The sequence below is a fragment of the Harpia harpyja genome, chromosome Z, assembly GCF_026419915.1.
Source record: "Harpia harpyja isolate bHarHar1 chromosome Z, bHarHar1 primary haplotype, whole genome shotgun sequence".
Classification (NCBI taxonomy): domain Eukaryota; kingdom Metazoa; phylum Chordata; class Aves; order Accipitriformes; family Accipitridae; genus Harpia; species Harpia harpyja.
Window position 1 is genome coordinate 4,920,014 of NC_068969.1, and position 20,645 is coordinate 4,940,658.

General features: G+C 65.0%; 3 protein-coding genes across 3 annotated transcripts; all 3 read left to right on the top strand.

The window, feature by feature from the left end:
* The first annotated feature begins 1,267 nt into the window (after positions 1–1,267).
* On the top strand, positions 1,268–4,608 carry LOC128137883 (PHD finger protein 7-like). Its single transcript, XM_052779123.1, has 11 exons — positions 1,268–1,310; positions 1,647–1,738; positions 1,828–1,929; positions 2,209–2,333; positions 2,417–2,579; positions 2,686–2,792; positions 3,022–3,135; positions 3,288–3,406; positions 3,590–3,636; positions 3,769–4,017; positions 4,408–4,608. Exons 1-11 carry the CDS (start codon positions 1,268–1,270, stop codon positions 4,606–4,608), a joined length of 1,362 nt encoding a protein of 453 aa, XP_052635083.1.
* Positions 4,609–8,882: 4,274 nt separating this feature from the next.
* LOC128137884 (PHD finger protein 7-like) lies at positions 8,883–12,223 on the top strand. Its single transcript, XM_052779124.1, has 11 exons — positions 8,883–8,925; positions 9,262–9,353; positions 9,443–9,544; positions 9,824–9,948; positions 10,032–10,194; positions 10,301–10,407; positions 10,637–10,750; positions 10,903–11,021; positions 11,205–11,251; positions 11,384–11,632; positions 12,023–12,223. Exons 1-11 carry the CDS (start codon positions 8,883–8,885, stop codon positions 12,221–12,223), a joined length of 1,362 nt encoding a protein of 453 aa, XP_052635084.1.
* A 4,298-nt stretch (positions 12,224–16,521) lies between these two features.
* LOC128137887 (PHD finger protein 7-like) lies at positions 16,522–19,862 on the top strand. The gene is made up of 10 exons (XM_052779130.1): positions 16,522–16,564; positions 16,901–16,992; positions 17,082–17,183; positions 17,463–17,587; positions 17,671–17,833; positions 17,940–18,046; positions 18,276–18,389; positions 18,542–18,660; positions 18,844–18,929; positions 19,443–19,862. The coding sequence occupies exons 1-10, from the start codon at positions 16,522–16,524 to the stop codon at positions 19,860–19,862; spliced, it is 1,371 nt and encodes a 456-aa protein (XP_052635090.1).
* Positions 19,863–20,645: the final 783 nt, after the last annotated feature.

Genomic DNA, 20,645 nt, shown 5'->3' on the forward strand with positions numbered 1-20,645 from the left:
CCGTTAACCTAACACTGCCAAGTCCACCGCTAACCCGTGTCCCTAAGCGCCACACCTACACGTCTTTTCGACGCCTCCGGGGATGGCGACTCAACCGCTTCCCTGGGCAGCCCGTTCCAGCGCTTGACAAGCCTCGGCCCATCGATCCAGCCCGTCCAGATCCCTCTGGAGAGCCTTTCCAGCCTCCAACAGATCAACGCTCCCACCCACCACCTCCGAAGCTGCCCCACAGCCACTCGCAGTTTCCTACCCCACCACGGAAAGGCTCACGCTGACTCTGAAAGGCAGTTCCTTGCCACGGAAAAAGGCCATTTCCGCCGTGACTCCCCAGCTTGCGGTCCCACCGCCAGAAAGTGCCGGAGGCAGCACATCGCCGAAGCGCTAAGGAGTCCTCAGGCCCTTGTTGGGCCGCCTTAGACCTTAGGCCCTTGTTGGGCCACCTGCGACTCTGAGGTGCCGCCCTGAGGTCCCGTGCTGTGCCCCGGCCACCCACCGCCTCTGAGCGGATGGCACGTGTGAGCCCAGGCCAGGCTCCAAGGTCGCTCCTGTCCCCTGTGCCGGGGAGCCCGGCACCGGAGGCAGTACTTGCGACGCAGCCTTACCGGCGCGGCGCAGAGGGGAAGGATCACCTTCCCCGACCTGCTGGCAGCGCTCCCCGTGCCGGGGGCAGGAGCACAGAGTTCCCTCGGCCAGGGCTGGAGCCCTGGAGTCGCGCTGCCCCAACAGCACCTTTCGGCCAACAGCGTCCCCCTCGACGGCTGCCCCGGGGGACCCGGCATCGGACTCTGCACTCGCTGCAGGAGCAGCCGCCCCGGTGACGTGGGTGCCGAGGGCTCGGGCCCCCGCCTCGGCACGTCGCAGCCACCCCTGTGAGGCGGTGGCCGCCTCAGAGCGGGCGGCGGGTGGCCGAGGGCGTCCCTGCCCGTAGTTGGGGCGCACGCAGGCCAGCGGTGCTGATGTCACAGTGGCCACCGTGACCCGCGGGGGCAAGCCCACAAAAAGGAGCGCTGGGCACAGGCCGTCCGTCAGTGCGACCTGGCGAGGTGAGGAGAGGGCAGGGGAGGGACGGGGCTTGTGCGGGGCTGCCGAGGGAGGAGGGGGGCCCCAGGCCTCGGGGCGCTGGGCCTGCGCTGCAAGCTCACCCGCCTCTGGCTTCTCCCTCGCCCGCGCCCTGCTTCTCCCTCAGAGTCAGCAGAGGAGCATTTGGAGGAGACGCCCGGCGTTGCTGGGACAGGGACTCTCCAGACGCTCGCCGTTGACGTGCGCCATGTCCGCGAGGAAGCAGAAGGCCCCCGGCTCGATGGAGCAGGGTGAGAGCAAAGTAGCCCTCCCGCAGCGTAGCAGAGGGCTTGTCGGGGCGGTCAGCGTGGGGCCGAGAGCGGTGGCAGGGGGAGGCAGGAGCTCCCCGACGACCACCCCGGGGCAGGGCCCCTCCTGTCCTCAGCCAGCGGGGCCCAGGCTGGGCAGTGGGCACCTGCTGGGACCCCCGTGCCTGCAATGCCCCCTTCCTCTCCAAGGCCTCCAGCCCTGCCCATCAGCCGGCTCGGCAGGGGCAGAGCAGGCCCTTGGGGGCAATCCCTCAGGGACGCTTCCCCCGGCCCCGCAGAGGTGCTCATTCCCAGTGGCGTTTGCTCTCTCCCCTCCAGCATGCCTGCTGTGTCGCCGGGCAGAGGCTGACCCGGCTGTCTGCGGGGCCAAACTGGAGAAGCAAGGGCTCTGTGCCCATGTGTTTTGCCTGGTGAGTTACGCCGGGGCTCCCTCCAGCTTTCCGACAGGCAGTCCCTGCCACGCTCTCCTCAGCAGCTCCTCCTCTTTTCTCTACTGCAGCTTTTTGCCAACGAGCTTTTTCAGCAAGGGGGCAGGGAAGTAGGACTCATGGGATTTCTCCCCGAGGATATTCGACGTGCAGTCGCGCGGGCAGCGCGGAAGGTGAGCACCTGACAAGGCCGGGGAGATCTGTGCCGGGAGAGGTTTGCGGGAGCCTAGCCCAGACCCGAGAGAGAAATCCCAGCCCTTCCAGCCGGCTCTGGGACAGGAGTCTTGCTCCCAGCAGCTCCACAGAGGCTCCAGCACAGGAGCCTCGTCCGACAGGCGCATCTGCGGGGTGTGACCCGGCAGCGGCCACATCCTGCGCCCTGCCCGGAGGCGTGGGGCTGGCCGTGGCGGCCCTGAGGCTGCCGCTGATGGGGGCTGCTCTGCTCTTTCCAGCACTGCTTCGTCTGTGGCGAGAGCGGGGCCGCCATCTCCTGCTGGCAGAGGAGCTGCGACCGCAGCTTCCATCTCCCCTGTGCCGCGGAGGGTGGATGCGTCACCCAGTACGCTCTTCAGTACAGGTACCTCCTCTCCCCTCCTCGCTGCCACCCGGGGAAGGAGCCAGCGCTTCTCACCTCGCCCATCCCTTTCCTCTTGCCCCCAGCGCCTTCTGCTGGCAGCACCGCCCAGAGCAGGCAGTGGAGGCGGCTCCGGAGGAGAACACCACCTGCCTCATCTGCCTGGACCTTGTGGAGGAGAGAAAGTCCTACGGCACCATGGTGTGCCCAGCGTGCAAACACGCCTGGTTCCACAGGGGCTGCATCCAGGCAGGAGCCGTTCCCTCGCCCCCGGGGTTCCCTCGCCCCCGGCGCACGGCAGGCGCTCGGCAGCACCAGGGCCTCGCTCATGCTCCTTATGTTTCTCCTCCTGCAGGGACAGGCTCTGTGCGCCGGCATTTCTTGCTTCCAGTGCCCCCTCTGTAGAGATAAGGAGCTATTTCTCTTGGAAATGCTCACCATGGGGATCCGAATCCCCTCCAGGTCGGTGCCCTTCTGGCCGGCTCACAAGACAGGAGGCTGCAAGCGCTGTGCCGCCCGCGCCAGGGGCTGCCCCAGCAGTCCTTCCTGGCCCTCCGCTGTCCCGCGAGTCTGGGCTTCAGCTTCACGGGGGAGCTGGAAACAGGGCAGGGCAGAGGGGGCGAGCAGGGACGCCCTGCATCTCCCTTATGCCGGGGCAGCAGGGGCTCATCCATTTTCCTTTCTCCATCAGACTGCCATCGTGGGAGAACAGGCGTGCATACGCAGCACTAAGTGAGAGGCACAGCCGCTGCGATGCCAGGGAGTGCCTTTGTCCAGGAGGCAGGGAGCAGGCAGAGGAAGAGGGGTAAGTTGCCAAAGCTGCACCCCGGGGCTCTGTACGGGAAGCCTGTCTCGCCAAGGGCTCGAAGCGCAAGGACTGAGACCGAGAGCTCGGCCGGACAATCCCGTGCTGCGGTCACTTTGTCCTCACAGCCATGAACCCCTTTGCTTCCCCAGGCCCTGGCAACTGCTCCTGTGCTGCTCCTGCGCTGCCGAGGGCACCCACAGACGCTGCTCCGACTTGAGGAGCAGCACGGCCAGCTGGGAGTGCGACGCGTGTGCTGGCCTGGGCACCGGTAAGAGGCAAAGCACCCGCCTGCCCCTGGGCTGGGGCCAGGGGCCAGGCAAGGCCTGGCAGCGGGAGCCCGGGGTGGGCCTGGCAGAGCCTCTCTGCTCTAGGAGGGCTGGGGGCACCGCTCTGGCCTATCCTGCCCCGGGCCTGGGGGCCGTGCCCTTGACCTTCCTGCTTCCCCTTACAGCCTCCAGTGCCAGCTCGGAGCTCGCCGGCCCCAGCACTGCCAGCCAGGCAGGATCGGGGCCTTCCCACGGCTCGCCGGCACCCGACGCCAGCAGCCCCAGCACCGCCAGCCAGCTGCCAGCGGGGTCCTCCTGCGGCTCCCCACCGCCGGAGACCAGCAGCCCCGGCACCGCCAGCCAGGCGGCATCAGGGTTCTCCTGCGGCTCCCCACCACTTCAGGGCAGCAGCCGCTCCAGCCCCCCTGGGCCCGTGCGGATGCGAGACCGCTCCCGCTTGCAACGCCGGGAGCAACATCCCTACAGCCGGCCCGGAAGACGCCGTGACAGGAGCCGTGCGCCAGCACCAAGTGCCGAGAGCAGCACCCCCAGCCAGGCGGCGCTGGGGCCGTCCCACAGCTCCCCGGCACCCGAGACCAGCAGCCCCAGCACCGCCAGCCAGCTGCCAGCGGGGTCCTCCTGCGGCTCCCCACCGCCGGAAACCAGCAGCCCCAGCACTGGGAGCCAGGCGGCGTTCGGGCCACCCCACGGCTCCCTGGCACCGCAGACCAGCAGCCCCGCCGATGCGGCATCAGGGCCGTCCCAAGGCTCCCCAGTGCTTCAGGGCAGCAGCCGCGCCAGCCCCCCTGGGCCCGACCGCGTGCGAAACAGCTCCCGCTTGCGACGCCGGGCCCAACATCCCTACAGCCGGCCCGGAAGACGCCGTGACAGGAGCCGTGCGCCAGCACCAAGTGCCGAGAGCAGCACCCCCAGCCAGGCGGCGCTGGGGCCGTCCCACAGCTCCCCGGCACCCGAGACCAGCAGCCCCAGCACCGCCAGCCAGCTGCCAGCGGGGTCCTCCTGCGGCTCCCCAGCGCTCGAGAGCAGCAGAAGCTCCAGCCCCCCTGGGCCCGTGCGGATGCGAGACCGCTCCCGCTTGCAACGCCGGGCCCAACATCCCTACAGCCGGCCCGGACGCCGCCGCGGGACCAGCCGTGCGCCATCCCCGAGCGCTGGTCCTGATCCCCCTCCACCCGTACAATAAAACTGGCCGTTAATCTCTGCGCTGGGACATTCCACGCTCATTCGTCGGCTTCCTCCTCCTCCACCTCTCCCTTTCTTGGGGGGCAGCCTTAGGGGCTGGGCCCAGAGCGTCGTCTTCTCCCTGGAGGTTGGCAGCACCTTCCCCAGACCTCCCTCCTCGCGGGCTGGCCTTGGCCGGCTGCCCCGCGCCATGGCCGTGGGCTTCGGGTCTCTGCCCCCACCCCCGGGAGGGTGGCCCGGCACGGCCCAGTCGGCGCCACCGCCCGTCTCCGGCAACGTGGGCTGTGCCCCCCCCAGACGGCACGGCCCTCACGGCTCGCCCCCCAAAATCACGCGCCCCGGCCCCAGCGACTTTTGACACGCTTCATCTCTCTCTCCTTCTCGACAAGGCTATAACCCATTTCCCATCCTCGTTGCCCAGGTGAGTGAGAATTGGGGCAAAGTGGCAAAGCTCCTTTTCTTGGAAAGCTGAGGTCGGTGTTGTGAGAGACTGAAAGGGTTAATGTCTCAAACGTTGTGGTGGGGCAAGTTCTGCTTAAAGACAAACCCTGCACAGCAAGGAACCAAGGTGAAAAGCCCATCAGCTCAGACATCAGCAACAGGAGGGGGAGGGCGTGCTGGAGGGTGCGCAGCTCCCTCTTCTGATAAGCTCTTCTGATACAAAGATCAAACAATGGCAGTGTCTGCAGGGAAGGAGAAGTTACTCCACAAACGACCCCCAAGCCCAAAGGCTCACAGCCTGCTCATTAACCTGGCCAGTTCGGGTGCCCGCCCGAAGGAGGGGCAACGATGATAAAAGGACACAAACTGAAGCCCCGGGTGCGCAAGCCCACCGGGACTGGACCCCTCGGCTGACCGGACCCCTCCGCTGACTGAACCAACGCTGGACGGACCCAGGACCGCTGAAATCTTTCTCTCTTCCTTTTTCTCTCTCTGTCTTCCTCTCTCTTTCCTTTTCCTTTGCCACAATCCCTACACCTCATCCGTTTCAAGATAGAAACCGCTGACCAAGTCAGAGACTAAGAGTAGATGCAGCCGCCCCGGGCCCTTCTCTGAGGAGGAGTCTGGAAAGCAAGGGGGTCTGCTCTGAACCTCCTGACTCAACGGGAGGGATCTCCCTGAATTCACGTATATGGTTACACGGTTTACAGAAGCAGTCTTATGCCAATTCCCGTTGTGAGAAACCCTGCCACCTACTACCACGCCTCCCCAGTTCAGTTGGCTTCTGTCATGAATAAAATCTTTAACCGATCGTTTGGTGTCGTTTCACCTTAATTTAGCCCAAGGGAATTTCGAATTAAACACAACTCCCTGGTCTGTCCAGTCTGGGTCATGACAGGCCCTCACGGCTCGCCCCCCAAAATCACGCGCCCCGGCCCCAGTGACTTTTGACACGCTTCAACTCTCTCTCCTTCTTGACAAGGCTATAACCCATTGCCCATCCTCGTTGCCCAGGTGAGTGAGAATCGGGGCAAAGCGGCAAAGCTCCTTTTCTTGGAAAGCTGAGGTCGGTGTCACGTCTGTCTTTGTGACATGAAGAATTCTGCAGCTCGTGTTTCTACAGTAGCCAAAGGCCACTCCCCGTTCCCCAGCTCCGGGTCCTGTTCTCCAACGTGATTGCTGCTGCTGCACCAACTGAAGGCTTCCTTCCTGCAGAACAAGCCAAGACATCCTTTTTAAGAGAGACTGCAAACACCTGGTCAGGGACGTACTCCTCAGAGTTGAGGAGAGCCAGAGCAGTACCTGTTACTGAGGGCTTGAGTCCCGTCACGTGCCCTTTAGAGCAAAAAACCCACACGTGCTCTACGGCAAGGTAACAGGGGGCCTGGGAAATGTCAGTCATCCAAAAGGATTTCCCTCCCGTTGGAGACCAGCAAGTACCTTTCTAGTGCAGGAAGGAGAAGAGATTTGGTTGCAGAGTGACGGCTGAACAGCTCCGCGGAAGTTGGCGGAGAGCTGGAAGGCTGAATCAAAGAATAACGGTGACCAAAGCGCAAAGAGAATCCCCTGGGCTGGCTGTACAGATGTGAACAACCCTCTGCTCTTCAGGCAAACTACAGCTGGTCTTACGGTGTGTGCATTGAGCGCCTCCCTGACAGGCCTTGACGCAGCATGCGAGTCGATTCACTACAGTAGGGAGCAGCTGTCCTCTCTGAGGAAGGCAGGGGAACCCGGGAGACCCGATGGGCTTTCCTGCCAGCAAAGAGGCAATGAGGAAGGAAAGGAGGTAGAGAGGGTCCAAAAGAGAACTCGGTGGCAGCGCTTTGTCCTTCTGCTCTTGCCTGCCGTGACTGGGAAGACGTGAGGTCTAGACACGGCCGGAGCAGGCAGTGCTCTTCAGGGGGATTGCCATGTGAGCTCCCAGGCAGTCCCGAGCAACGGAGCTCAAAGGGAGCTGCCCCAAGAGCTGTGGTCGTGCACGGCCTCGCTCCGAACCGAGGTGCTTGTTCCCTGGCACCGCTCGCCTCTGTCGGGATCTAGCGAACGGAGCTCCGTAACGCCCTGGCGTCGGAAGGCCGAGCAAAATCTCAGAAAGCCTGCTGAGAAGGAAACCCTGAGGACCGGCGTTTGGCTTGGAAGGTGGCTGGCAGAAGAAGGTGGCTGAGGACACTCTAAAAGCAGCAGCTGAAGGAGGCAGCCTGGGAAGCCTCCAGTGCCTCTCAGCAGTGTCAGCCCGCTAGTATCGCAGAAGGGCTTCTGGGGGTTCCGGGTTTCTATCCTCGTCCCGAATTGCATTTCGGACCTGGGTTCTCCAGTCCTGGACTTGGCATTCCTTTTCGCCTGCTCTGGTTGGGCCTGAGACACCCTCTGGTTTTCGTCCTGGTGTCACGGGTGAATTAGTCAGAGAAGTCATCGCCGTGGGCTTAACTCGGAGGGTTTTATTAACGATGAAGCGATGATCAAGTGGTAATCAATCGATGATCGAATGAAGATCACGTGGTCATCAAGTGGTGATTAAGCGATAACTGAATGGTAATTAGAATCACAGCATCATTTAGGTTGGAAAAGACCCTTAAGATCATCGAGTCCAACCGTTAACCTAACACTGCCAAGTCCACCGCTAACCCGTGTCCCTAAGCGCCACACCTACACGTCTTTTCGACGCCTCCGGGGATGGCGACTCAACCGCTTCCCTGGGCAGCCCGTTCCAGCGCTTGACAAGCCTCGGCCCATCGATCCAGCCCGTCCAGATCCCTCTGGAGAGCCTTTCCAGCCTCCAACAGATCAACGCTCCCACCCACCACCTCCGAAGCTGCCCCACAGCCACTCGCAGTTTCCTACCCCACCACGGAAAGGCTCACGCTGACTCTGAAAGGCAGTTCCTTGCCACGGAAAAAGGCCATTTCCGCCGTGACTCCCCAGCTTGCGGTCCCACCGCCAGAAAGTGCCGGAGGCAGCACATCGCCGAAGCGCTAAGGAGTCCTCAGGCCCTTGTTGGGCCGCCTTAGACCTTAGGCCCTTGTTGGGCCACCTGCGACTCTGAGGTGCCGCCCTGAGGTCCCGTGCTGTGCCCCGGCCACCCACCGCCTCTGAGCGGATGGCACGTGTGAGCCCAGGCCAGGCTCCAAGGTCGCTCCTGTCCCCTGTGCCGGGGAGCCCGGCACCGGAGGCAGTACTTGCGACGCAGCCTTACCGGCGCGGCGCAGAGGGGAAGGATCACCTTCCCCGACCTGCTGGCAGCGCTCCCCGTGCCGGGGGCAGGAGCACAGAGTTCCCTCGGCCAGGGCTGGAGCCCTGGAGTCGCGCTGCCCCAACAGCACCTTTCGGCCAACAGCGTCCCCCTCGACGGCTGCCCCGGGGGACCCGGCATCGGACTCTGCACTCGCTGCAGGAGCAGCCGCCCCGGTGACGTGGGTGCCGAGGGCTCGGGCCCCCGCCTCGGCACGTCGCAGCCACCCCTGTGAGGCGGTGGCCGCCTCAGAGCGGGCGGCGGGTGGCCGAGGGCGTCCCTGCCCGTAGTTGGGGCGCACGCAGGCCAGCGGTGCTGATGTCACAGTGGCCACCGTGACCCGCGGGGGCAAGCCCACAAAAAGGAGCGCGACCTGGCGAGGTGAGGAGAGGGCAGGGGAGGGACGGGGCTTGTGCGGGGCTGCCGAGGGAGGAGGGGGGCCCCAGGCCTCGGGGCGCTGGGCCTGCGCTGCAAGCTCACCCGCCTCTGGCTTCTCCCTCGCCCGCGCCCTGCTTCTCCCTCAGAGTCAGCAGAGGAGCATTTGGAGGAGACGCCCGGCGTTGCTGGGACAGGGACTCTCCAGACGCTCGCCGTTGACGTGCGCCATGTCCGCGAGGAAGCAGAAGGCCCCCGGCTCCATGGAGCAGGGTGAGAGCAAAGTAGCCCTCCCGCAGCGTAGCAGAGGGCTTGTCGGGGCGGTCAGCGTGGGGCCGAGAGCGGTGGCAGGGGGAGGCAGGAGCTCCCCGACGACCACCCCGGGGCAGGGCCCCTCCTGTCCTCAGCCAGCGGGGCCCAGGCTGGGCAGTGGGCACCTGCTGGGACCCCCGTGCCTGCAATGCCCCCTTCCTCTCCAAGGCCTCCAGCCCTGCCCATCAGCCGGCTCGGCAGGGGCAGAGCAGGCCCTTGGGGGCAATCCCTCAGGGACGCTTCCCCCGGCCCCGCAGAGGTGCTCATTCCCAGTGGCGTTTGCTCTCTCCCCTCCAGCATGCCTGCTGTGTCGCCGGGCAGAGGCTGACCCGGCTGTCTGCGGGGCCAAACTGGAGAAGCAAGGGCTCTGTGCCCATGTGTTTTGCCTGGTGAGTTACGCCGGGGCTCCCTCCAGCTTTCCGACAGGCAGTCCCTGCCACGCTCTCCTCAGCAGCTCCTCCTCTTTTCTCTACTGCAGCTTTTTGCCAACGAGCTTTTTCAGCAAGGGGGCAGGGAAGTAGGACTCATGGGATTTCTCCCCGAGGATATTCGACGTGCAGTCGCGCGGGCAGCGCGGAAGGTGAGCACCTGACAAGGCCGGGGAGATCTGTGCCGGGAGAGGTTTGCGGGAGCCTAGCCCAGACCCGAGAGAGAAATCCCAGCCCTTCCAGCCGGCTCTGGGACAGGAGTCTTGCTCCCAGCAGCTCCACAGAGGCTCCAGCACAGGAGCCTCGTCCGACAGGCGCATCTGCGGGGTGTGACCCGGCAGCGGCCACATCCTGCGCCCTGCCCGGAGGCGTGGGGCTGGCCGTGGCGGCCCTGAGGCTGCCGCTGATGGGGGCTGCTCTGCTCTTTCCAGCACTGCTTCGTCTGTGGCGAGAGCGGGGCCGCCATCTCCTGCTGGCAGAGGAGCTGCGACCGCAGCTTCCATCTCCCCTGTGCCGCGGAGGGTGGATGCGTCACCCAGTACGCTCTTCAGTACAGGTACCTCCTCTCCCCTCCTCGCTGCCACCCGGGGAAGGAGCCAGCGCTTCTCACCTCGCCCATCCCTTTCCTCTTGCCCCCAGCGCCTTCTGCTGGCAGCACCGCCCAGAGCAGGCAGTGGAGGCGGCTCCGGAGGAGAACACCACCTGCCTCATCTGCCTGGACCTTGTGGAGGAGAGAAAGTCCTACGGCACCATGGTGTGCCCAGCGTGCAAACACGCCTGGTTCCACAGGGGCTGCATCCAGGCAGGAGCCGTTCCCTCGCCCCCGGGGTTCCCTCGCCCCCGGCGCACGGCAGGCGCTCGGCAGCACCAGGGCCTCGCTCATGCTCCTTATGTTTCTCCTCCTGCAGGGACAGGCTCTGTGCGCCGGCATTTCTTGCTTCCAGTGCCCCCTCTGTAGAGATAAGGAGCTATTTCTCTTGGAAATGCTCACCATGGGGATCCGAATCCCCTCCAGGTCGGTGCCCTTCTGGCCGGCTCACAAGACAGGAGGCTGCAAGCGCTGTGCCGCCCGCGCCAGGGGCTGCCCCAGCAGTCCTTCCTGGCCCTCCGCTGTCCCGCGAGTCTGGGCTTCAGCTTCACGGGGGAGCTGGAAACAGGGCAGGGCAGAGGGGGCGAGCAGGGACGCCCTGCATCTCCCTTATGCCGGGGCAGCAGGGGCTCATCCATTTTCCTTTCTCCATCAGACTGCCATCGTGGGAGAACAGGCGTGCATACGCAGCACTAAGTGAGAGGCACAGCCGCTGCGATGCCAGGGAGTGCCTTTGTCCAGGAGGCAGGGAGCAGGCAGAGGAAGAGGGGTAAGTTGCCAAAGCTGCACCCCGGGGCTCTGTACGGGAAGCCTGTCTCGCCAAGGGCTCGAAGCGCAAGGACTGAGACCGAGAGCTCGGCCGGACAATCCCGTGCTGCGGTCACTTTGTCCTCACAGCCATGAACCCCTTTGCTTCCCCAGGCCCTGGCAACTGCTCCTGTGCTGCTCCTGCGCTGCCGAGGGCACCCACAGACGCTGCTCCGACTTGAGGAGCAGCACGGCCAGCTGGGAGTGCGACGCGTGTGCTGGCCTGGGCACCGGTAAGAGGCAAAGCACCCGCCTGCCCCTGGGCTGGGGCCAGGGGCCAGGCAAGGCCTGGCAGCGGGAGCCCGGGGTGGGCCTGGCAGAGCCTCTCTGCTCTAGGAGGGCTGGGGGCACCGCTCTGGCCTGTCCTGCCCCGGGCCTGGGGGCCGTGCCCTTGACCTTCCTGCTTCCCCTTACAGCCTCCAGTGCCAGCTCGGAGCTCGCCGGCCCCAGCACTGCCAGCCAGGCAGGATCGGGGCCTTCCCACGGCTCGCCGGCACCCGACGCCAGCAGCCCCAGCACCGCCAGCCAGCTGCCAGCGGGGTCCTCCTGCGGCTCCCCACCGCCGGAGACCAGCAGCCCCGGCACCGCCAGCCAGGCGGCATCAGGGTTCTCCTGCGGCTCCCCGCCACTTCAGGGCAGCAGCCGCTCCAGCCCCCCTGGGCCCGTGCGGATGCGAGACCGCTCCCGCTTGCAACGCCGGGAGCAACATCCCTACAGCCGGCCCGGAAGACGCCGTGACAGGAGCCGTGCGCCAGCACCAAGTGCCGAGAGCAGCACCCCCAGCCAGGCGGCGCTGGGGCCGTCCCACAGCTCCCCGGCACCCGAGACCAGCAGCCCCAGCACCGCCAGCCAGCTGCCAGCGGGGTCCTCCTGCGGCTCCCCACCGCCGGAAACCAGCAGCCCCAGCACTGGGAGCCAGGCGGCGTTCGGGCCACCCCACGGCTCCCTGGCACCGCAGACCAGCAGCCCCGCCGATGCGGCATCAGGGCCGTCCCAAGGCTCCCCAGTGCTTCAGGGCAGCAGCCGCGCCAGCCCCCCTGGGCCCGACCGCGTGCGAAACAGCTCCCGCTTGCGACGCCGGGCCCAACATCCCTACAGCCGGCCCGGAAGACGCCGTGACAGGAGCCGTGCGCCAGCACCAAGTGCTGAGAGCAGCACCCCCAGCCAGGCGGCGCTGGGGCCGTCCCACAGCTCCCCGGCACCCGAGACCAGCAGCCCCAGCACCGCCAGCCAGCTGCCAGCGGGGTCCTCCTGCGGCTCCCCAGCGCTCGAGAGCAGCAGAAGCTCCAGCCCCCCTGGGCCCGTGCGGATGCGAGACCGCTCCCGCTTGCAACGCCGGGCCCAACATCCCTACAGCCGGCCCGGACGCCGCCGCGGGACCAGCCGTGCGCCATCCCCGAGCGCTGGTCCTGATCCCCCTCCACCCGTACAATAAAGCTGGCCGTTAATCTCTGCGCTGGGACATTCCACGCTCATTCGTCGGCTTCCTCCTCCTCCACCTCTCCCTTTCTTGGGGGGCAGCCTTAGGGGCTGGGCCCAGAGCGTCGTCTTCTCCCTGGCGGTTGGCAGCACCTTCCCCAGACCTCCCTCCTCGCGGGCTGGCCTTGGCCGGCTGCCCCGCGCCATGGCCGTGGGCTTCGGGTCTCTGCCCCCACCCCCGGGAGGGTGGCCCGGCACGGCCCAGTCGGCGCCACCGCCCGTCTCCGGCAACGTGGGCTGTGCCCCCCCCAGACGGCACGGCCCTCACGGCTCGCCCCCCAAAATCACGCGCCCCGGCCCCAGCGACTTTTGACACGCTTCATCTCTCTCTCCTTCTCGACAAGGCTATAACCCATTTCCCATCCTCGTTGCCCAGGTGAGTGAGAATTGGGGCAAAGTGGCAAAGCTCCTTTTCTTGGAAAGCTGAGGTCGGTGTTGTGAGAGACTGAAAGGGTTAATGTCTCAAACGTTGTGGTGGGGCAAGTTCTGCTTAAAGACAAACCCTGCACAGCAAGGAACCAAGGTGAAAAGCCCATCAGCTCAGACATCAGCAACAGGAGGGGGAGGGCGTGCTGGAGGGTGCGCAGCTCCCTCTTCTGATAAGCTCTTCTGATACAAAGATCAAACAATGGCAGTGTCTGCAGGGAAGGAGAAGTTACTCCACAAACGACCCCCAAGCCCAAAGGCTCACAGCCTGCTCATTAACCTGGCCAGTTCGGGTGCCCGCCCGAAGGAGGGGCAACGATGATAAAAGGACACAAACTGAAGCCCCGGGTGCGCAAGCCCACCGGGACTGGACCCCTCGGCTGACCGGACCCCTCCGCTGACTGAACCAACGCTGGACGGACCCAGGACCGCTGAAATCTTTCTCTCTTCCTTTTTCTCTCTCTCTCTTCCTCTCTCTTTCCTTTTCCTTTGCCACAATCCCTACACCTCATCCGTTTCAAGATAGAAACCGCTGACCAAGTCAGAGACTAAGAGTAGATGCAGCCGCCCCGGGCCCTTCTCTGAGGAGGAGTCTGGAAAGCAAGGGGGTCTGCTCTGAACCTCCTGACTCAACGGGAGGGATCTCCCTGAATTCACGTATATGGTTACACGGTTTACAGAAGCAGTCTTATGCCAATTCCCGTTGTGAGAAACCCTGCCACCTACTACCACGCCTCCCCAGTTCAGTTGGCTTCTGTCATGAATAAAATCTTTAACCGATCGTTTGGTGTCGTTTCACCTTAATTTAGCCCAAGGGAATTTCGAATTAAACACAACTCCCTGGTCTGTCCAGTCTGGGTCATGACAGGCCCTCACGGCTCGCCCCCCAAAATCACGCGCCCCGGCCCCAGTGACTTTTGACACGCTTCAACTCTCTCTCCTTCTTGACAAGGCTATAACCCATTGCCCATCCTCGTTGCCCAGGTGAGTGAGAATCGGGGCAAAGCGGCAAAGCTCCTTTTCTTGGAAAGCTGAGGTCGGTGTCACGTCTGTCTTTGTGACATGAAGAATTCTGCAGCTCGTGTTTCTACAGTAGCCAAAGGCCACTCCCCGTTCCCCAGCTCCGGGTCCTGTTCTCCAACGTGATTGCTGCTGCTGCACCAACTGAAGGCTTCCTTCCTGCAGAACAAGCCAAGACATCCTTTTTAAGAGAGACTGCAAACACCTGGTCAGGGACGTACTCCTCAGAGTTGAGGAGAGCCAGAGCAGTACCTGTTACTGAGGGCTTGAGTCCCGTCACGTGCCCTTTAGAGCAAAAAACCCACACGTGCTCTACGGCAAGGTAACAGGGGGCCTGGGAAATGTCAGTCATCCAAAAGGATTTCCCTCCCGTTGGAGACCAGCAAGTACCTTTCTAGTGCAGGAAGGAGAAGAGATTTGGTTGCAGAGTGACGGCTGAACAGCTCCGCGGAAGTTGGCGGAGAGCTGGAAGGCTGAATCAAAGAATAACGGTGACCAAAGCGCAAAGAGAATCCCCTGGGCTGGCTGTACAGATGTGAACAACCCTCTGCTCTTCAGGCAAACTACAGCTGGTCTTACGGCGTGTGCATTGAGCGCCTCCCTGACAGGCCTTGACGCAGCATGCGAGTCGATTCACTACAGTAGGGAGCAGCTGTCCTCTCTGAGGAAGGCAGGGGAACCCGGGAGACCCGATGGGCTTTCCTGCCAGCAAAGAGGCAATGAGGAAGGAAAGGAGGTAGAGAGGGTCCAAAAGAGAACTCGGTGGCAGCGCTTTGTCCTTCTGCTCTTGCCTGCCGTGACTGGGAAGACGTGAGGTCTAGACACGGCCGGAGCAGGCAGTGCTCTTCAGGGGGATTGCCATGTGAGCTCCCAGGCAGTCCCGAGCAACGGAGCTCAAAGGGAGCTGCCCCAAGAGCTGTGGTCGTGCACGGCCTCGCTCCGAACCGAGGTGCTTGTTCCCTGGCACCGCTCGCCTCTGTCGGCATCTAGCGAACGGAGCTCCGTAACGCCCTGGCGTCGGAAGGTCGAGCAAAATCTCAGAAAGCCTGCTGAGAAGGAAACCCTGAGGACCGGCGTTTGGCTTGGAAGGTGGCTGGCAGAAGAAGGTGGCTGAGGACACTCTAAAAGCAGCAGCTGAAGGAGGCAGCCTGGGAAGCCTCCAGTGCCTCTCAGCAGTGTCAGCCCGCTAGTATCGCAGAAGGGCTTCTGGGGGTTCCGGGTTTCTATCCTCGTCCCGAATTGCATTTCGGACCTGGGTTCTCCAGTCCTGGACTTGGCATTCCTTTTCGCCTGCTCTGGTTGGGCCTGAGACACCCTCTGGTTTTCGTCCTGGTGTCACGGGTGAATTAGTCAGAGAAGTCATCGCCGTGGGCTTAACTCGGAGGGTTTTATTAACGATGAAGCGATGATCAAGTGGTAATCAATCGATGATCGAATGAAGATCACGTGGTCATCAAGTGGTGATTAAGCAATAACTGAATGGTAATTAGAATCACAGCATCATTTAGGTTGGAAAAGACCCTTAAGATCATCGAGTCCAACCGTTAACCTAACACTGCCAAGTCCACCGCTAACCCGTGTCCCTAAGCGCCACACCTACACGTCTTTTCGACGCCTCCGGGGATGGCGACTCAACCGCTTCCCTGGGCAGCCCGTTCCAGCGCTTGACAAGCCTCGGCCCATCGATCCAGCCCGTCCAGATCCCTCTGGAGAGCCTTTCCAGCCTCCAACAGATCAACGCTCCCACCCACCACCTCCGAAGCTGCCCCACAGCCACTCGCAGTTTCCTACCCCACCACGGAAAGGCTCACGCTGACTCTGAAAGGCAGTTCCTTGCCACGGAAAAAGGCCATTTCCGCCGTGACTCCCCAGCTTGCGGTCCCACCGCCAGAAAGTGCCGGAGGCAGCACATCGCCGAAGCGCTAAGGAGTCCTCAGGCCCTTGTTGGGCCGCCTTAGACCTTAGGCCCTTGTTGGGCCACCTGCGACTCTGAGGTGCCGCCCTGAGGTCCCGTGCTGTGCCCCGGCCACCCACCGCCTCTGAGCGGATGGCACGTGTGAGCCCAGGCCAGGCTCCAAGGTCGCTCCTGTCCCCTGTGCCGGGGAGCCCGGCACCGGAGGCAGTACTTGCGACGCAGCCTTACCGGCGCGGCGCAGAGGGGAAGGATCACCTTCCCCGACCTGCTGGCAGCGCTCCCCGTGCCGGGGGCAGGAGCACAGAGTTCCCTCGGCCAGGGCTGGAGCCCTGGAGTCGCGCTGCCCCAACAGCACCTTTCGGCCAACAGCGTCCCCCTCGACGGCTGCCCCGGGGGACCCGGCATCGGACTCTGCACTCGCTGCAGGAGCAGCCGCCCCGGTGACGTGGGTGCCGAGGGCTCGGGCCCCCGCCTCGGCACGTCGCAGCCACCCCTGTGAGGCGGTGGCCGCCTCAGAGCGGGCGGCGGGTGGCCGAGGGCGTCCCTGCCCGTAGTTGGGGCGCACGCAGGCCAGCGGTGCTGATGTCACAGTGGCCACCGTGACCCGCGGGGGCAAGCCCACAAAAAGGAGCGCTGGGCACAGGCCGTCCGTCAGTGCGACCTGGCGAGGTGAGGAGAGGGCAGGGGAGGGACGGGGCTTGTGCGGGGCTGCCGAGGGAGGAGGGGGGCCCCAGGCCTCGGGGCGCTGGGCCTGCGCTGCAAGCTCACCCGCCTCTGGCTTCTCCCTCGCCCGCGCCCTGCTTCTCCCTCAGAGTCAGCAGAGGAGCATTTGGAGGAGACGCCCGGCGTTGCTGGGACAGGGACTCTCCAGACGCTCGCCGTTGACGTGCGCCATGTCCGCGAGGAAGCAGAAGGCCCCCGGCTCGATGGAGCAGGGTGAGAGCAAAGTAGCCCTCCCGCAGCGTAGCAGAGGGCTTGTCGGGGCGGTCAGCGTGGGGCCGAGAGCGGTGGCAGGGGGAGGCAGGAGCTCCCCGACGACCACCCCGGGGCAGGGCCCCTCCTGTCCTCAGCCAGCGGGGCCCAGGCTGGGCAGTGGGCACCTGCTGGGACCCCCGTGCCTGCAATGCCCCCTTCCTCTCCAAGGCCTCCAGCCCTGCCCATCAGCCGGCTCGGCAGGGGCAGAGCAGGCCCTTGGGGGCAATCCCTCAGGGACGCTTCCCCCGGCCCCGCAGAGGTGCTCATTCCCAGTGGCGTTTGCTCTCTCCCCTCCAGCATGCCTGCTGTGTCGCCGGGCAGAGGCTGACCCGGCTGTCTGCGGGGCCAAACTGGAGAAGCAAGGGCTCTGTGCCCATGTGTTTTGCCTGGTGAGTTACGCCGGGGCTCCCTCCAGCTTTCCGACAGGCAGTCCCTGCCACGCTCTCCTCAGCAGCTCCTCCTCTTTTCTCTACTGCAGCTTTTTGCCAACGAGCTTTTTCAGCAAGGGGGCAGGGAAGTAGGACTCATGGGATTTCTCCCCGAGGATATTCGACGTGCAGTCGCGCGGGCAGCGCGGAAGGTGAGCACCTGACAAGGCCGGGGAGATCTGTGCCGGGAGAGGTTTGCGGGAGCCTAGCCCAGACCCGAGAGAGAAATCCCAGCCCTTCCAGCCGGCTCTGGGACAGGAGTCTTGCTCCCAGCAGCTCCACAGAGGCTCCAGCACAGGAGCCTCATCCGACAGGCGCATCTGCGGGGTGTGACCCGGCAGCGGCCACATCCTGCGCCCTGCCCGGAGGCGTGGGGCTGGCCGTGGCGGCCCTGAGGCTGCCGCTGATGGGGGCTGCTCTGCTCTTTCCAGCACTGCTTCGTCTGTGGCGAGAGCGGGGCCGCCATCTCCTGCTGGCAGAGGAGCTGCGACCGCAGCTTCCATCTCCCCTGTGCCGCGGAGGGTGGATGCGTCACCCAGTACGCTCTTCAGTACAGGTACCTCCTCTCCCCTCCTCGCTGCCACCCGGGGAAGGAGCCAGCGCTTCTCACCTCGCCCATCCCTTTCCTCTTGCCCCCAGCGCCTTCTGCTGGCAGCACCGCCCAGAGCAGGCAGTGGAGGCGGCTCCGGAGGAGAACACCACCTGCCTCATCTGCCTGGACCTTGTGGAGGAGAGAAAGTCCTACGGCACCATGGTGTGCCCAGCGTGCAAACACGCCTGGTTCCACAGGGGCTGCATCCAGGCAGGAGCCGTTCCCTCGCCCCCGGGGTTCCCTCGCCCCCGGCGCACGGCAGGCGCTCGGCAGCACCAGGGCCTCGCTCATGCTCCTTATGTTTCTCCTCCTGCAGGGACAGGCTCTGTGCGCCGGCATTTCTTGCTTCCAGTGCCCCCTCTGTAGAGATAAGGAGCTATTTCTCTTGGAAATGCTCACCATGGGGATCCGAATCCCCTCCAGGTCGGTGCCCTTCTGGCCGGCTCACAAGACAGGAGGCTGCAAGCGCTGTGCCGCCCGCGCCAGGGGCTGCCCCAGCAGTCCTTCCTGGCCCTCCGCTGTCCCGCGAGTCTGGGCTTCAGCTTCACGGGGGAGCTGGAAACAGGGCAGGGCAGAGGGGGCGAGCAGGGACGCCCTGCATCTCCCTTATGCCGGGGCAGCAGGGGCTCATCCATTTTCCTTTCTCCATCAGACTGCCATCGTGGGAGAACAGGCGTGCATACGCAGCACTAAGTGAGAGGCACAGCCGCTGCGATGCCAGGGAGTGCCTTTGTCCAGGAGGCAGGGAGCAGGCAGAGGAAGAGGGGTAAGTTGCCAAAGCTGCACCCCGGGGCTCTGTACGGGAAGCCTGTCTCGCCAAGGGCTCGAAGCGCAAGGACTGAGACCGAGAGCTCGGCCGGACAATCCCGTGCTGCGGTCACTTTGTCCTCACAGCCATGAACCCCTTTGCTTCCCCAGGCCCTGGCAACTGCTCCTGTGCTGCTCCTGCGCTGCCGAGGGCACCCACAGACGCTGCTCCGACTTGAGGAGCAGCACGGCCAGCTGGGAGTGCGACGCGTGTGCTGGCCTGGGCACCGGTAAGAGGCAAAGCACCCGCCTGCCCCTGGGCTGGGGCCAGGGGCCAGGCAAGGCCTGGCAGCGGGAGCCCAGGGTGGGCCTGGCAGAGCCTCTCTGCTCTAGGAGGGCTGGGGGCACCGCTCTGGCCTATCCTGCCCCGGGCCTGGGGGCCGTGCCCTTGACCTTCCTGCTTCCCCTTACAGCCTCCAGTGCCAGCTCGGAGCTCGCCGGCCCCAGCACTGCCAGCCAGGCAGGATCGGGGCCTTCCCACGGCTCGCCGGCACCCGACGCCAGCAGCCCCAGCACCGCCAGCCAGCTGCCAGCGGGGTCCTCCTGCGGCTCCCCACCGCCGGAGACCAGCAGCCCCGGCACCGCCAGCCAGGCGGCATCAGGGTTCTCCTGCGGCTCCCCGCCACTTCAGGGCAGCAGCCGCTCCAGCCCCCCTGGGCCCGTGCGGATGCGAGACCGCTCCCGCTTGCAACGCCGGGAGCAACATCCCTACAGCCGGCCCGGAAGACGCCGTGACAGGAGCCGTGCGCCAGCACCAAGTGCCGAGAGCAGCACCCCCAGCCAGGCGGCGCTGGGGCCGTCCCACAGCTCCCCAGCACCCGACGCCAGCAGCCCCAGCACCGCCAGCCAGCTGCCAGCGGGGTCCTCCTGCGGCTCCCCACCGCCGGAAACCAGCAGCCCCAGCACTGGGAGCCAGGCGGCGTTCGGGCCACCCCACGGCTCCCTGGCACCGCAGACCAGCAGCCCCGCCGATGCGGCATCAGGGCCGTCCCAAGGCTCCCCAGTGCTTCAGGGCAGCAGCCGCGCCAGCCCCCCTGGGCCCGACCGCGTGCGAAACAGCTCCCGCTTGCGACGCCGGGCCCAACATCCCTACAGCCGGCCCGGAAGACGCCGTGACAGGAGCCGTGCGCCAGCACCAAGTGCCGAGAGCAGCACCCCCAGCCAGGCGGCGCTGGGGCCGTCCCACAGCTCCCCGGCACCCGAGACCAGCAGCCCCAGCACCGCCAGCCAGCTGCCAGCGGGGTCCTCCTGCGGCTCCCCAGCGCTCGAGAGCAGCAGAAGCTCCAGCCCCCCTGGGCCCGTGCGGATGCGAGACCGCTCCCGCTTGCAACGCCGGGCCCAACATCCCTACAGCCGGCCCGGACGCCGCCGCGGGACCAGCCGTGCGCCATCCCCGAGCGCTGGTCCTGATCCCCCTCCACCCGTACAATAAAGCTGGCCGTTAATCTCTGCGCTGGGACATTCCACGCTCATTCGTCGGCTTCCTCCTCCTCCACCTCTCCCTTTCTTGGGGGGCAGCCTTAGGGGCTGGGCCCAGAGCGTCGTCTTCTCCCTGGCGGTTGGCAGCACCTTCCCCAGACCTCCCTCCTCGCGGGCTGGCCTTGGCCGGCTGCCCCGCGCCATGGCCGTGGGCTTCGGGTCTCTGCCCCCACCCCCGGGAGGGTGGCCCGGCACGGCCCAGTCGGCGCCACCGCCCGTCTCCGGCAACGTGGGCTGTGCCCCCCCCAGACGGCACGGCCCTCACGGCTCGCCCCCCAAAATCACGCGCCCCGGCCCCAGCGACTTTTGACACGCTTCATCTCTCTCTCCTTCTCGACAAGGCTATAACCCATTTCCCATCCTCGTTGCCCAGGTGAGTGAGAATTGGGGCAAAGTGGCAAAGCTCCTTTTCTTGGAAAGCTGAGGTCGGTGTTGTGAGAGACTGAAAGGGTTAATGTCTCAAACGTTGTGGTGGGGCAAGTTCTGCTTAAAGACAAACCCTGCACAGCAAGGAACCAAGGTGAAAAGCCCATCAGCTCAGACATCAGCAACAGGAGGGGGAGGGCGTGCTGGAGGGTGCGCAGCTCCCTCTTCTGATAAGCTCTTCTGATACAAAGATCAAACAATGGCAGTGTCTGCAGGGAAGGAGAAGTTACTCCACAAACGACCCCCAAGCCCAAAGGCTCACAGCCTGCTCATTAACCTGGCCAGTTCGGGTGCCCGCCCGAAGGAGGGG

What these genes read in the sequence shown, in the direction of transcription:
- LOC128137883 (XM_052779123.1), top strand. Translation starts at nt 1,268, where the DNA reads ATGTCCGCGAGGAAGCAGAAGGCCCCCGGCTCGATGGAGCAGG. An exon ending in TCGCGCGGGCAGCGCGGAAG is followed by an intron (nt 1,930 to 2,208) that starts GTGAGCACCTGA and finishes TGCTCTTTCCAG; the next exon opens with CACTGCTTCGTCTGTGGCGA. An exon ending in CAGTACGCTCTTCAGTACAG is followed by an intron (nt 2,334 to 2,416) that starts GTACCTCCTCTC and finishes TCTTGCCCCCAG; the next exon opens with CGCCTTCTGCTGGCAGCACC.
- LOC128137884 (XM_052779124.1), top strand. Translation starts at nt 8,883, where the DNA reads ATGTCCGCGAGGAAGCAGAAGGCCCCCGGCTCCATGGAGCAGG. An exon ending in TCGCGCGGGCAGCGCGGAAG is followed by an intron (nt 9,545 to 9,823) that starts GTGAGCACCTGA and finishes TGCTCTTTCCAG; the next exon opens with CACTGCTTCGTCTGTGGCGA. An exon ending in TCCACAGGGGCTGCATCCAG is followed by an intron (nt 10,195 to 10,300) that starts GCAGGAGCCGTT and finishes CTCCTCCTGCAG; the next exon opens with GGACAGGCTCTGTGCGCCGG.
- LOC128137887 (XM_052779130.1), top strand. Translation starts at nt 16,522, where the DNA reads ATGTCCGCGAGGAAGCAGAAGGCCCCCGGCTCGATGGAGCAGG. An exon ending in CCCCGGCTCGATGGAGCAGG is followed by an intron (nt 16,565 to 16,900) that starts GTGAGAGCAAAG and finishes TCTCCCCTCCAG; the next exon opens with CATGCCTGCTGTGTCGCCGG. An exon ending in TCCACAGGGGCTGCATCCAG is followed by an intron (nt 17,834 to 17,939) that starts GCAGGAGCCGTT and finishes CTCCTCCTGCAG; the next exon opens with GGACAGGCTCTGTGCGCCGG.